The 14,254-nt window shown below is 33.0% G+C and overlaps 1 protein-coding gene across 1 annotated transcript; it reads right to left on the minus strand.

Annotated features, from left to right (window-relative positions):
- Window positions 1–465: 465 nt before the first annotated feature.
- On the minus strand, window positions 466–6,528 carry LOC104108891 (glutamate decarboxylase-like). The gene is made up of 7 exons (XM_009618043.4): window positions 6,325–6,528; window positions 5,711–5,915; window positions 4,326–4,526; window positions 2,842–3,056; window positions 1,640–1,893; window positions 1,236–1,288; window positions 466–1,137 (listed from the first exon to the last, which is right to left on the minus strand). The coding sequence occupies exons 1-7, from the start codon at window positions 6,408–6,410 to the stop codon at window positions 661–663; spliced, it is 1,491 nt and encodes a 496-aa protein (XP_009616338.1). The 5' UTR covers window positions 6,411–6,528; the 3' UTR covers window positions 466–660.
- Between the last annotated feature and the right edge of the window lie 7,726 nt (window positions 6,529–14,254).

Here is a 14,254-nt window from a genome sequence, read left to right on the forward strand (position 1 = left end):
ACTAAGTGTCATCACGACGCCTATGGTGGAATTTTGAGTCGTGACAATTTTAAAAGGGTTTTTATTTATAATAAATAGGGTGTAAAGCTTTGCTAGAGGACGTAAAATTTCCAAATTTAAATGACAATCAAGGTGCCAATGGAAAACAAACTCAAATGGTAAAGTTAAAGTCAATAAATTTTATAAGGTTCAAATTTCTTCAAAAAATTATTATGCAATGTATTTAGACTAATTTTGAGGTTAAACGGCTAACCTTTTCATGATTATTCTTAGAATACTCCCTCCATCCCATTTTATACGAATTTGACTTACAAAGATTTAAGAAATTTATATTTGTGCTTTTCTATCCAAGATGGAAACATTATCAAAGTCTTTACTAAGAAAACTTATCTATTTTTAGGTAGACTACTTATTTGAAAGTTAACACTTAAAAGAAAAAGAATAGTACGTTTTAGACATAATAAATAAAAAAATTCTTCAAAAATTATTATTATCACAAGGTGCCAATTAAAACACCACCACAAAAACAAAAGTTTTACACCAAACAAAAAAGAAGATCAAACTCCATCTTCCTTCAAAATTACATTTGTACTAAAACTCTCAAAAAGACCAAGAAATCAAATGAAAAATCAAAGTCCCCTTTGTTCTTCTTAAACTCTTTTAACATATTACATTTTTTGTCTTCTTTTTTTCGGCAACAAACTTCTTCCATACATTAGTGATCTCCAATTGCACTTCCATTGCCGATTTCTTATGCACTCCACTGCTACTCTCCTCGGCCGCAGCCAACTTAGCTGAGACTCTAGCCGGGAGCGAGTCGAGCTCGTGGAGGACTTTTTCAATGTCCGCCACGAGTCTCTCAGCTAGTGTCCGGGAGAAATCTTCTCGGATTACAACCCTGAGCACGGTCACGTGCTCAGCATTTGGTGGCATTGTGTATGCTGGCACAATCCACCCGAACCTCCTAAGATGGTCCGAAACCTCGAATTCGTTGTGTCTACTGTTGTCTTTGAAAGAGAATGCAACTAATGGAACTCCAATTTCTTTGGAAACTATGTTGAATTTTCCTGTCTTTTCAAGTCCTTCTTTGAGTACCCTAGCATTTTCTTGACAATTCTCCATAATATTCCTATATCCCTGGTAAATAAGACAATTCACAATGGTAGATTATTCGAACAATTTTGGGGTTAAAGGGTATCTTTTTAATGATTATTTCTCATTAGTATTCAGCTTACCTCATAGCCTAAGCGAATAAGTTGATAATATTGAGCAATTACTTGACTAGAACCTGTGTCAAGAAAAAAAAAAATTAAACTTTTATGTATTAACAACGATAGTCCTTTTATACTATCATGTCACATAAAAGTTCATACAACTAACAGTCTATAATAAGTGCCAATTGATAACGTCAAGAAAAGAAGGATTTTCAAGTAGCCTACTAAAAATAGTTAAATTATCGAGATAGTGTAAATATTTTTTGGACAGTTGTTATACTATATAACTAAATCCATATTGGAAAAATTAGTTTTTGTCACGCAAAAGCACCACGCTTGCTTTACGGTATTGTACCCTATGTCTTGCTAGTTGTACATTGAATAAAATGTAAACCAGAGGGCGCCAATGATTATAATTTGCTTACCTTTAGAAAAGTTAAGGGTGAAGGTTGGTTGATCAGCACCAAGATAATTAATATGGAAGATAAGCTCTTCAGGCAAATCTTCTTTGCTTCTCCAAATAACCCAACCAATACCAGCATAAACAAGACCATATTTGTGACCACTTACATTAATACTTTTTACTAATGGTAATCTGAAATCCCATTCAAGTTCTGGATATAGGAATGGGGCAATGAATCCACCACTTGCTGCATCCACATGGATTGGAGTGTCCCACCTGTTAATAATAATCAAATGTTAGGCAAGTTAGATGCACAAAGTATTCTGCGTTTACACAGGATTCACGAAAGGGCCGCACCCCAATGGGTGTTAGTGGTTACTTCCATGGCTCTAACCCGTAACTTATAGGTCACATGGAGATAACTTTACTGTTGCTCCAAGGCACCCCTTCAATCAAATGTTAGGCAAGCATGAATGTGAAAATACTATGCGAATATTAATTGGGGCGAGTTTCGTGAGTTCAACTAAACTTATTATTTCTGATTCCAATTATGTACACATATACAAAATAAAACAAACAATAAGATCATACATTATTTTGGACGCAAAAATTTAAATCATAGATTCGATACGTATGATATTTCAAGTTATATCCGATGAGGCATAACCAATTTAATTTGCACATAGAGTTCCTATGAAAGTGTTAGATTCCTATATTGACAGATTTGAGAAACATCTTTTTGCTAAACACTAGGACAACTGCTGCACAGAGTTTTGTATACGTCGAGATCCAGAATTATGAATTCATTCGACAATCTTGATAAAGCCTAAGTATAATTTATTGTTAATTCATTTTAGTGAAATCATGCATGTGAACGTTAATTATGTACTAAGTTATACCGATTAGCGGGGCAAAGATCACTTTTAGTCTAAGACAGTAATTATTTACATTCAATAGCCATAAAATTTATTAAATTTGTATATAACATACATAAATGTTTATATATACAAAAAATATATTTTTTGATTATTATTTTGAGAGAGGCTATATAATATTATTTTTAAATTAATAAAGTAATTTGTTCGGTCTAATGTATATGTACTTTTTACCATTATCTCTTATGGTAAAAACATGTAACTTGTCAGAGACGGGTTTAAAATTTAAACTAACAGAGGCATACAGTATCAATCCGACCTAAAGAGAAGAGGAGATGAGATGAATTACCCAGTTTCTTTGTTCTTCTCGACTAAGAGATCATTCAAACGTTTAACATCTTCAAATTCTCCATTAAGGGTGGAACCCAAGATAGCAGCTACACAAATAGTGTTCTCATCCACCATTTCTACAGCTTTCTCAGGGTCCATAACGTAGTACCCATCCTCTAACTTTACTTCCTTTAGCTCTACTTCGAAATACCTTGCAAATTTCTCCCAACATACCTATAAAATTAAGGATTTAAGTTATATACTTGAAGGCGTAAAAGAAATTAATATTATTACTGCAATTTAACCAACTATAATAGATGGCCACTTTATATTTTTCAGGTTATCATATCCGATTCGATATAAATCATGGCGGATCTACTCTATGGGTTATGGGTGCTTGAGCATAAGCACCCATTACTTTTAGAGCCAAACACTTTAATTTTACTTATATATAAAAAAAAATAGTATTCATATAAATACATTAACTGAGCACCCAGTCTGTTCAATAGGAATTTTTAGATTAAAAATAGTTGAGCACCCACGATTTGACAATTTGAGATCCGCCACTGAATATAAGAAATTTTCTACTATTATAAGTCAACTTAATGCGATGATGTATATAATTTGTACACCATTAATGCACAGAAAGGTCAATCTCTGGGAGACCTTCGTAGAGCTGAGCTTTAGGGGAAACAATTTTTGTGGTCTTGCAATATAAAGTCAAGCATTTTATGCAACTTGGTCATTTACGAGCACATTTAAAGTCAATTATTTATACAAATAGCCGGCCGGAATTCTTTGTTTACTTTTTATAATCGATATACATAGATTATACACTAATTATACATGATTATGAGCTTGTTTGGACATAAGAAAATTTTTACTTTTTTCGATTTTTTTTTTTTCCCGAAATCAGCGTTTGGTCATAAATTTTTTAATTTTCACTTGAAAATGCATTTTTAAATTTTTCAAAAATTTTAAAAACTCCAAAAAGCTATTTTTCAAAATTTTTATTCAATCACTCACAAAACTTCAAAAACAACCCAAAATTATATTCATGTCCAATCAAATCGTGTGTGCTCAACTATTTTTAATCTGAAAATTCCTATTGAACAGACTGGGTGCTCAGTTAATGTATTTATACGAATACTAGTTTTTTTTTTTTTATATATAAGTAAAATTAAAGTGTTTGGCTCTAAAAGTAATGGGTGCTTGTGCTCAAGCACCCATAACCCATAGAGTAGATCCGCCATGGTTTATATCGAATCGGATATGATAACCTAATTCACGTATGAAAATACAACTCTAATTTTCAAATACCATTTTCACTTAAAAAAAAATTTACGTTTTTTTGGAATTTTACAATTCTTATGTCCAAGCACCCACTATATGCATATTACACACATCTGCCGACTAATTTTAATTTAAAAATTGAGTAAGCGGCTATTTAGATTAATTCAGCGAGTAAGGTAAAAAACAATGGGCTTGCAATGGGAAGCATACCTGGACATTGGCCCCAGTAACAATATTGGGCTTATCATAGGGTTTTCCTTGGGCTTTCATTTTGTTTTGCCATTTTCTCTTAAATGCTAATCCAGCAAGCATTATGGCTTCTGAGGATCCAACTGTTCCAACTCCAACTGCAGTCTCTTCCTCTCCCAATGGTGCATTAAATAAATGTGCTATCATGTTTACACATCGATTCTGCATTAAATAAATTAGCTTATTAAAAACAATATTAACTTATATGTTAGAAGAAGAATTACTTGATCAATTTAAACATAGATTGTACCACCATGTTAACTCCTAAAATTATCATGATCTTAATCGTCCATGTTATGATAACATTGTTATCCACTAACAATTAGGGGTTGTTTGGTAGGGTGTATAAGATTAGTACCGATACGGTGTATTAGTATTGCGGGGATTAGTAATATGAGAATTAGTTATGCTTGAATCAGTTATGCTTAGATTATTTTTTATGACTGTTTAGTGTGTTGTATCAAAAATGACATCCATTGTATAATTTTTCATTTGTTTACAAAAATGTCCTCTACATTCTTTCGCATTGAGGGACTTCAAGGTCAATTTTATCTTTATCCATGCTTATGTGTGTATTACTAGTCTTGGTATTGCTAATACCATAGTTTGCTATGTATTAGTTATACATAGGATAATACCAAATAAGGTGTATAACAAATACTTTTATCTATACATAGGTTAAAAAAATTGTATCAAACAAAGGATTAATAATATTAAACTAATACATATATTATTTTCTCGAATATACCCTACCAAATCATCCCTTATTTAATGTGGAATTTGTTTTATGAAAAATAGACATTATCTTAAAACAGAAGGCAAAGGATTAAATCTACAAAAGGTCAGTCAACTTATAGTGATAATTGCACACTACTAATTTTTCTAACCACAAAGTTGGTCAACTTTTCCTAAATACCATTTTTTTAAAATGAAAAATGATGATTTCTGACCAAGCCTTCATCTTGTTATTACTAAAAGTTGCGTGATTTTGTGGTTAGAAAAAAATAGTTTAATAATGTTCCTACAAATAATGTACTATAGGTGTTCAGTGATCTTGTGTGTAATTAACTCTAAAATAGATAGCACCTGTATTTTGAGTCACTATACAACTATTGTAACGTTTCTTTTTCCTATTTTGGTATTGAAAACATTAATTAGACATATATATAGAGAGAGGGGACATAATCTCATGATCTTCTATGTTTTATTTACCGGTCTTTTATGAGGAAAAATTTTCTTTACAGGAAGTTGTTTCAAGCCGTAAAAACAACTTCTTGCAAAATTTCAAGGTAAGATTAACTTAATAGCAGAAGTTTAGTATATCGAGCTTATGTAATAAAACTTGCCTGAAGCTCAGTGGTGACAGGATATTCATCCATGTCAACATAGTTTTTGTTAATGGCAGCCATGATTAGCTTATCACACTCTGGTTCCATCCACGTCGTCACAAACGACGCCAAATTCAGCCTTGGGTTTCCATCCAACATCAACTCATCGTTTATTATTTGATATGCTGCTTCCTTTGGTATTGAATTCTCTGGCATCTGAAACCTAAAACCGCAACAAACAAAATAATGTCCAAAAGAAATTCAAGAAAAAAAATCTGGAAAAGCAAAAAAGATCAATCAATCAACTTGGTTTAGACTTTAATTAGATGGGACTTGCATAACCGATCTTTAATAAGTGCAGATAAAAGAGACGGTTGTGGTATGATAATTAAGTGATGATCTGTTAATATATATAAAAATAGTCGTAATATGATTTAAATGTAAAAAGTAAATATATAAGTATAATATTATTCGTTCAAGTAGGAAACTTTGTTAAGGATGTAAAAAGACATTCAAAATTTAATATATATGTACAAAAATAATACTTATATATATACATATAAAATATTTATTAGGTAAGAAATATCTTTTAGATATTATGTGAAATAAAGCGAATATATAGTAAAATTTACCGTGGAAGAGAAACTCGGACATAACGAGAAGCGAAGGTGGAATGAACGGAGACATCGTTCTCCGAGGCGGCCTTGGATAGAACCATGGTGGTGGACTGGTGGTGCACCGTCGTGGACGGAGGAGAGAGACTTAATTTAGGAATTGAGAAGGAACAAGTTGATCAGAGGGAATTTCTTCTTTCGTTCCTTCAATAAAGAAGAATGGTATAGTAGACTTTTGGTTCACTATTTATAAACCATGAAATCTATTGGAAAGGATAGGCATGTTTCTAGGAATTACTTTTTTTTCTTTTTAAGGGTGGAGAAACTTTAGTAAAATTGAGGAGATGGTGTTATTACTCTACTAGTGAAGTACCACGAAAATCTCTAGATGTATTTATTTTTTCTCATTTTTGGATATTTAAATAAGTTTTTTCAACAAAAGCACCTTATTTTTCTTGTTTAAGATTTTAAATTTTAAATGATCTTGTAAATGTTAAGACAATAAATCTTTTTTTTGTTTTTCGGTATGCAGCTTTCATTTTTTTTTCAAATTTATATACACTTTTATCCTTGCATATAATAATTTAACGTATTTGTTTCAAAGCTTTTTATTTTAAGAGTCACAATTTTATGTTTATATTTACGTTTTGCAGAACGAAAAATTTAGTTATATGCACTTTTTATCCCATCAACATACAAAACCACAAGAAGGGACAAAATTATCTTCTATATGATCAGTTACAATTTGAATAGAAGAAAATGATTCTACAATAATCTCTAATATTTTATTTACTAATTTTTTTTGTTCTCCTTCATCGATTTTTTTTTGCAAAAAGGACAATTCCATTTTATTGAGTGGTAAGCTACACATTTGAGTACTCTACATGTTCTCCATTGTGCTTTCAGAAAATACTCATAGTATTTTTTAATCTCGTCTAGTCCAATAACTGACTTGATGAATTTTATATATTGACTTACATTATTACCACCCATTTTAAATTTATACGTTACTTATTCAAACGTTTAGACATGTCATTAATTAGAAGAAGCAATTGATTCAATGAATTAATGAGTAGTGGGTGCCTTGGGCAACGGGAACATCGTTGATTGGTAGGAAGCTTCATAACTTAGTCTCTATCATAATTAAACTGCACCAAATAGCACCTCCAACATGTAACAAAAAGTCAATTTATGACCTTAACTATAGTAGATTAGCTTAATAAAAAGTAAATATTAAAGAAACTAAAGAACATGTTAAACGAAAATAATTATTTTGAACGTGTCAAAGAGTGAATAGACGTGCGACTTTATGCTGAGCTGATACGCATATTTTATTTTCCACACTATATATAATCTTAATGTTATGAAATATAGTTCAAAGTAACAATATAGGACAAGGAAAAACAAGTTAAGAGATATAGAGAGAAAGAGAGGAGAGATTATTATTTCTTCTTCAAATTGTATGTTCTTTCCATCTATTACAATGCCTTTATATAAGCATGAAAAATGAACAAATATGTCATTGAATAGGTCATTAAGCATTTGAGAGAAAGATCATGGAGGAAGATAGACATCCACCATAATTTCTTATAGCACTCCCCCTTGGATGTCCATAGATAATGTGCCTCGTTAAAACCTTATTAGAAAAAATAATCCTAGTGAAGGAAAAATAGTACACATATTTAGAAATATGCTTTTTGGTTACCTCATTAAAAATCTTGCAAGGAAAACCCAGTGGGACAAAATCTTATAAGAAAAAAGAGTACACCGCATATTAACTCCCCCTGATGAGAGTATCAATTCACATCCTTGAGCCTTCGCATCCCAATATTGTACACTAGTTTCTTGAAGGTTGACGTCGGTAGAGATTTGGTGAACAAATCAGCCATATTATCACTTGAACGGATCTGTTGCACATTGATATCACCATTCTTTTGAAGATCATATGTAAAAAATAACTTTAGTGAAATGTGCTTTGTCCTATCTCCTTTTATAAATTCTCTCTTTAGTGGGGCCATGCATGCTGCATTGTCTTCATACAAAATTGTGGGTAATTTGTCATACTTCAAACCACATTTGTCTCGAATAAGGTGTATTATAGACCTCAACCATACACATTCTCGACTTGCTTCATGAATAGTAATTATCCCAGCATGATTAGATGAAGTAGCCATGATTGATTGCTTAGTCGATCGCCAAGATATTGTAGTGCCTCCACATGTAAACACATAGCCAGTTTGAGATCGAGCCTTATATGGGTCAGATAAATACCCAGCATCGGCATAACCAACAAGATCAGTACTGCAATCATTGCCATAAAATAAGCCTATATCGGTAGTCCCTTTTAGATACCACAATATGTGTTTAATTCCATTCCAATGTCTCATTGTAGGAGCAGAGCTATATTTTGCTAAGACATTAACTGAAAAAGTTATGTCAAGCCTTGTAGTGTTAGTAAGATACATTAGTGCACCAATTGCACTAAGATATGGTACTTCAGGACCAAGAAGTTCTTCATTCTTTTCTTGAGGTCGGAACGGGTCCTTATTCACATCAAGTGATCGAACAATCATCGGAGTACTTAATGGATGTGCTCCATCCATGTAAAACTGTTTCAATACCTTTTCTATGTAGGCAAATTAATGAACAAAAGTCTCGTTTGCCAAATGTTCAATTTGCAAACCAAGACATAATTTTGTCTTTCCGAGATCTTTTATCTCGAATTCCTTCTTTAAATAATCAATTGCCTTTTGGAGTTCTGTAGGAGTTCCAATAAGTTTTATGTCATCAACATATACATCAAGTACAATAAACTCCGATGTTATTTTCTTTATAAAAATAAATGGACAAATGACATCATTTATATAATCTTTTTTTAATAAATACTCATTAAGGAGGTTATACCACATTCTTCCTGATTGCTTTAGACCATACAAAGATCTTTGCAATTTGATTGAAAATATTTTCCGTGACTTTGAATTATGTGTATCAGGCATTTTAAATCCCTCGAGAATTTTCATGTATATCACATTATCAAGTGAGCTGTAAAGGTAGGCTGTAACCACATCCATTAAATACATGTCAATCTTTTTATGGACAACAAGACTAATGAGATAACGGAATGTTATAGCATCCATAACAGGAGAATACGTCTCTTCATAATCGACACCAGGTTTTTGTGAAAATTCTTGTGCAATAAGGCGTGCCTTATATCTTTGTACCTCATTTTTCTCATTTCTTTTACGTACAAAGACCCATTTATAGCCAACATGTTTAATACCATTAGGTGTTTGGACTACAGATTCATAAACTTCACGTTTCGCAAGTGAATCCAACTAAGATTGGATTGCTTCTTACCATTTTGGCCAATCACGTCTTTGTCAATATTCTCCAACGGATTGAGGTTTAAGATCCTCATTATCTTGCATAATGCTAGATGCAACATTGTATGTAAAGACATAATCCACAACTATATTCAATCGATTCAAATCTGTCTCAATATCGATTGGGTTTATTGATAGTTCCTTATTTTCTTGTGTCTCAGGCTCATTGATTTCCTCATGAATTTCAGGATTGGTTAAATCATGTTTCTTTATGAGACTCATTCGTAGTGTCATATTGATCATTTATTTTCCTTTTTCTAGGATTTCGATCCTTAGAACCCAACGGTCTGCCACACTTTAGGCGTATTTTTGACTCATTAGTATGACACTAGAAGATTGTCCAGCAGGGACATCAATACGGATTGAAACATTCTTTGCGGGGATATGTGATTTCGTTACAGATTCGTAAATGCGTCTGGCATTTGATTTGCTATTTTCTACGAATGGATAATTTTTTGCACCTCTTTTTCACAAATAGAGGCACGTGGATCAAGATGAGACAATGATGAATTTTTTCACGAAATTTCCCGTTTGATTTCACCAATTTCTCCCTCTAATTTTGGAAAAATACTTCATCGAATCGACAATCTGCAAATCGAGCAGTGAACAAAACTCCCGTTAATGTTTCGAGGTAGCGAATAATAGAGGGCGATTCAAACCCAACATATATTCCTAGCTTTCTTTGGGGACCCATTTTGGTACGATATGGCTATACTATAGGTACATATATTGCGCACCCAAAAATTCTTAAATGGGATATATTAGGTTCATGACCCAAAACTAATTGCAACGGGGAATATTTATGATAATTTATCGGTCTAAGATGAACTAGCATTGCTGCATGCAAAATGGCATGACCCCAAACAGAAATGGGTAATCTCGTTTTTATGAGTAACGGTCTTGCTATCAATTGCAGACGTTTAATCAAAGACTCTGCAAGGCCATTTTGAGTGTGAACATGAGCTAAAGGATGTTCTATTTTTATCCCAATTGATAAACAATAATTATTAAATGCTTGGGATGATAACTTAGCAGCATTATCAAGACGAATAGACTTAATTGGATTATCGAGAAACTATGCCCGTAATCGAATTATTTGTGCTATTAGTTTTGCAAACGCCAGGTTGCGAGATGACAATAGGCACACATGAGACCATCTAGAAGATGCATTTATTAAGACCATAAAATATCTAAACGACCCACTAAGTGGGTGAATAGGTTCACAAATATCCCCTTGTATACGTTCCAAGAACGCAGGGGACTCAATCACAACCTTTGTTGGTGATGGTCTAATAATTAACTTGCCTTGATAACAAGAAGTGCAAGAAAAATCATTATTTAAAAGAATCTTTAAATTCTTTAATGGATGCCCATTTGAGTTTTCTATAATTCGTTTCATCATAATTGATCCAAGATGTCCCAATCGATCATTCCAAAGTACAAAAGTATTGGAATCAGTAACCTTTTGGTTTACGATAGAATATGCCTCAGTTGCACTAATTCTTGTCCAATACATGCCACAAGATAAAGATGTGAACTTCTCAATAACCCTTTTCTGGCCAGAGACATTTTTGGTAATGATGAGATATTCGAGATTATTCTCATCTATTGTCTCAATATGAAATCCATTTCGACGGATATCTTTAAAACTCAACAAGTTCCTCTTGGACTTGGAGGAGAACATTGCATTCTCTATGATAAGTATTGTTCCCTTAGGCAGAGTTATATTAGCTCTTCCAGAACCTTCAATTAGATTACCACTATAAAAAATTGTAGTAACATCTACCTTACACATACTTAAATGAGAGAAATATTTCTTCTCTTTGAATATTGTATGTGTCGTACATGAATCAATTAAGCAAATATTTTTACAATTGAACTTTTATACAAGTTTGCTTTGATAGATATCCATATTTGCTTCCCATGGTTTGACATAGAAAAAGAAGTATATGAATAAATATTAGTATTTTTAGAGAAAAGGGAAAAAAGATAAAGTTAATCCAATGATTCAATAGTGACCTTTAATGCAATTTCGAGCAAATTCTAATTATGATACAAATAATTACGTAGTAAAAATAATACAATTATAAGTACATTACACATATGACTAATACAACTACAACAAAATTATTTATATGAATAAGTTATTTACATTTTCCTACACAATGCATGAAAAACGATTGATCTATGTAAGAAAAGAACATACTTAGCTGCTTCTCTTTTCTTTATTCCTAACAAAATATGGGAATTAAGGGTCAAGTAACAAACGTTGTTCTAGGCTGCTTATAAACTTTTCTTAAAGAGAGTTAAAGTAACGGAAAGGAAAATCAAAAGTGTAAAAAGATCACTTAAACTAGGATACTAATTAATTAGATATTACCCCTCGTTTGTGAGATTTGTGAAACTTTTAATCTTCATTTATTTTTTTATTTTTTTTTTCGAAAATACATATATTCTTAAGAACTACATAAGTAATATTATTAAGAGCTATAAAAATTACATGATGTTTATTCATTAGTTATTACGAATAGGCAAAAATAAAAATTAAAATACTCAATCATCTTTAACCACGGATCCATCACCGATCAAGTGGTTTATTTTTCCATCAGGGTGCTCAAAGAAATCTGCCACATCCAAGTGGGTGATGTCAAATTCATTGTCATAGACAAAATTAGCTTCAAGGCCTTTATTTGTTAGAGATGCTTGATAAACCTCAGCCAAATGCTTTGGTATGCGACAAATATTTGCCCAATGCCCTTTTCCACCGCAACGATAGCATTCAGTTTCTGAATCCTTTGCCCTTGGCTTCTCATCTTTCCCTTTCCACTTTTGAAAGTTATTTTTCCTTAGGGAATGATTAACACTAGGAAAATTTCTTCCTTGGCCACGGCCACGAACATGGCCACGACCTTTTCCACGCTTAGCATAATGGGAATACACCTCATCCACTTTAGGCAATGGTGTAGACCCAGTGGGTCAATTTTCGTGATTTCTCATAAGCAAGTCATTATTTTTTTCAGCCACAAGGAGAAGAGAAATCAACTCTGAGTATATCTTGAAACCTTTCTCTCGGTACTTAGTCTTCTCAAAGAGTTTCTTCAGACGGTAGAGTCTCGTGCTGATAACGTGTTATGAAATATAGCTCAAAGTAACAATATAGAACAAGGAAAAACAAGCTAAGAGATATAGAGAGAAAGAGATGAGAGATTATTATTTCTTCTTCAAATTGTGTGTTCTTTCCATCTATTACAATGCCTTTATATAGGCATGAAAAGTGAAGAAATATGTCATTGAATATGTCATTAAGCATTTGAGAGGAAGATCATGGAGGAAGATAGACATCCACCATAATTTTTTATAACACTTAAATTATAAGATAATAATCCAATATTCCAATCTTGCCGGCCTAGAAACCTGCCAGTAGTGCCTGACCCGCCCTCATCAGCCCCCTTTCTATCATGGGCATCACATTCAGCCCCCTCCCCTCCCCATGTTGGGACTTAACGTCGAGAAGGTTTGCCCCACCATTATACTGAGGAGATTAGGCTTTGATACCATATTTGCCACGACCAAAGCCCAAGTCACATATTGTTCGCTTTGGGTCGGGCCGCACTGGTTTGTCTTTCGGGCTACGCCACATCGAGCCCCAAAAGCGCGCGTACCATGTAAACTTGTATCATGTCTTATAAAGTTCTTCATTTTCCTCTCACATTTCGATGTGGGATTCGCCTATGGTGACATGTGCATCTCTTCTTCAGAAGTTTGCCAGCCTAGAAGCCTGTTAGTCCTGCCTAACTTGTTCTCACCAGCCCGCCCTCCGTCATGGGCATCACAAAGAAGGTGTTCACTTTTTTAAAAATATTTTTTAAAACGGAGCAATGTTTTTAAAACCAAAATAAAAACTTCTTTTATTTATTTAAGATTTTCCAAAAAGTTTATCCAAGAAGCAAGAAACTTTCCAAAAACTATCCAAACGTCAAGATTGTGGAAAGTTAATTGAAAAACTGACGTGAGCTAAAAAATAACTCACACAAGTAGAAGTAGCTACAGGATAAAAGGGGCAACGTTATCTAGGATTGTTCAACATCGAATCTTCACTAGGTGGTTGTGCGAAGTTTATCCATACATACATATAGTGTGGTGCAATCTTTTGTTTGCTCCGCAAGTAGTTAGATTTAACCATTTTATCATTCAACATACATGATAGTATCTTCAAGTACACAATAATTGTGCGGAGAACTATTAAGAATGTTTAAGGCCATAAAATGTTTCCTTGAGACTGCGAATAGAGATAGAATAGAGATGATTGTAAAATTTCCAAACTGTTATACAATAGTTGCTCCTAGATCTAAATATCCATTTTAAGATGTTGAACGACTGACGACTAGAGTTGGAAACAAAAAGAAGAAAAAAGTGACTGAGAAGTTTTTACTTGTTCAGATTTTAGTAAATTTCGAAAGCTATGGATTCAGTTAAACCCGTAGCCGAAAGGCTACATCTTCCCTGCTTATAAGTTGTATAACGATAAGATAAATGATGAAAGAGTTTTAGGCTACATCCTCCCC

This window comes from Nicotiana tomentosiformis, chromosome 5 (assembly GCF_000390325.3).
Source record: "Nicotiana tomentosiformis chromosome 5, ASM39032v3, whole genome shotgun sequence".
NCBI lineage: Eukaryota > Viridiplantae > Streptophyta > Magnoliopsida > Solanales > Solanaceae > Nicotiana > Nicotiana tomentosiformis.

Bases quoted from the DNA above. Each gene is read 5' to 3' on its own strand.
- LOC104108891 (XM_009618043.4), bottom strand. From the start codon at position 6,410: ATGGTTCTATCCAAGGCCGCCTCGGAGAACGATGTCTCCGTTCATTCC. The intron at 4,527-5,710 runs GCAAGTTTTATT...TATTTAATGCAG, and splicing joins CTGTCACCACTGAGCTTCAG to AATCGATGTGTAAACATGAT. The intron at 1,138-1,235 runs GTAAGCTGAATA...CTTATTTACCAG, and splicing joins TTATTCGCTTAGGCTATGAG to GGATATAGGAATATTATGGA.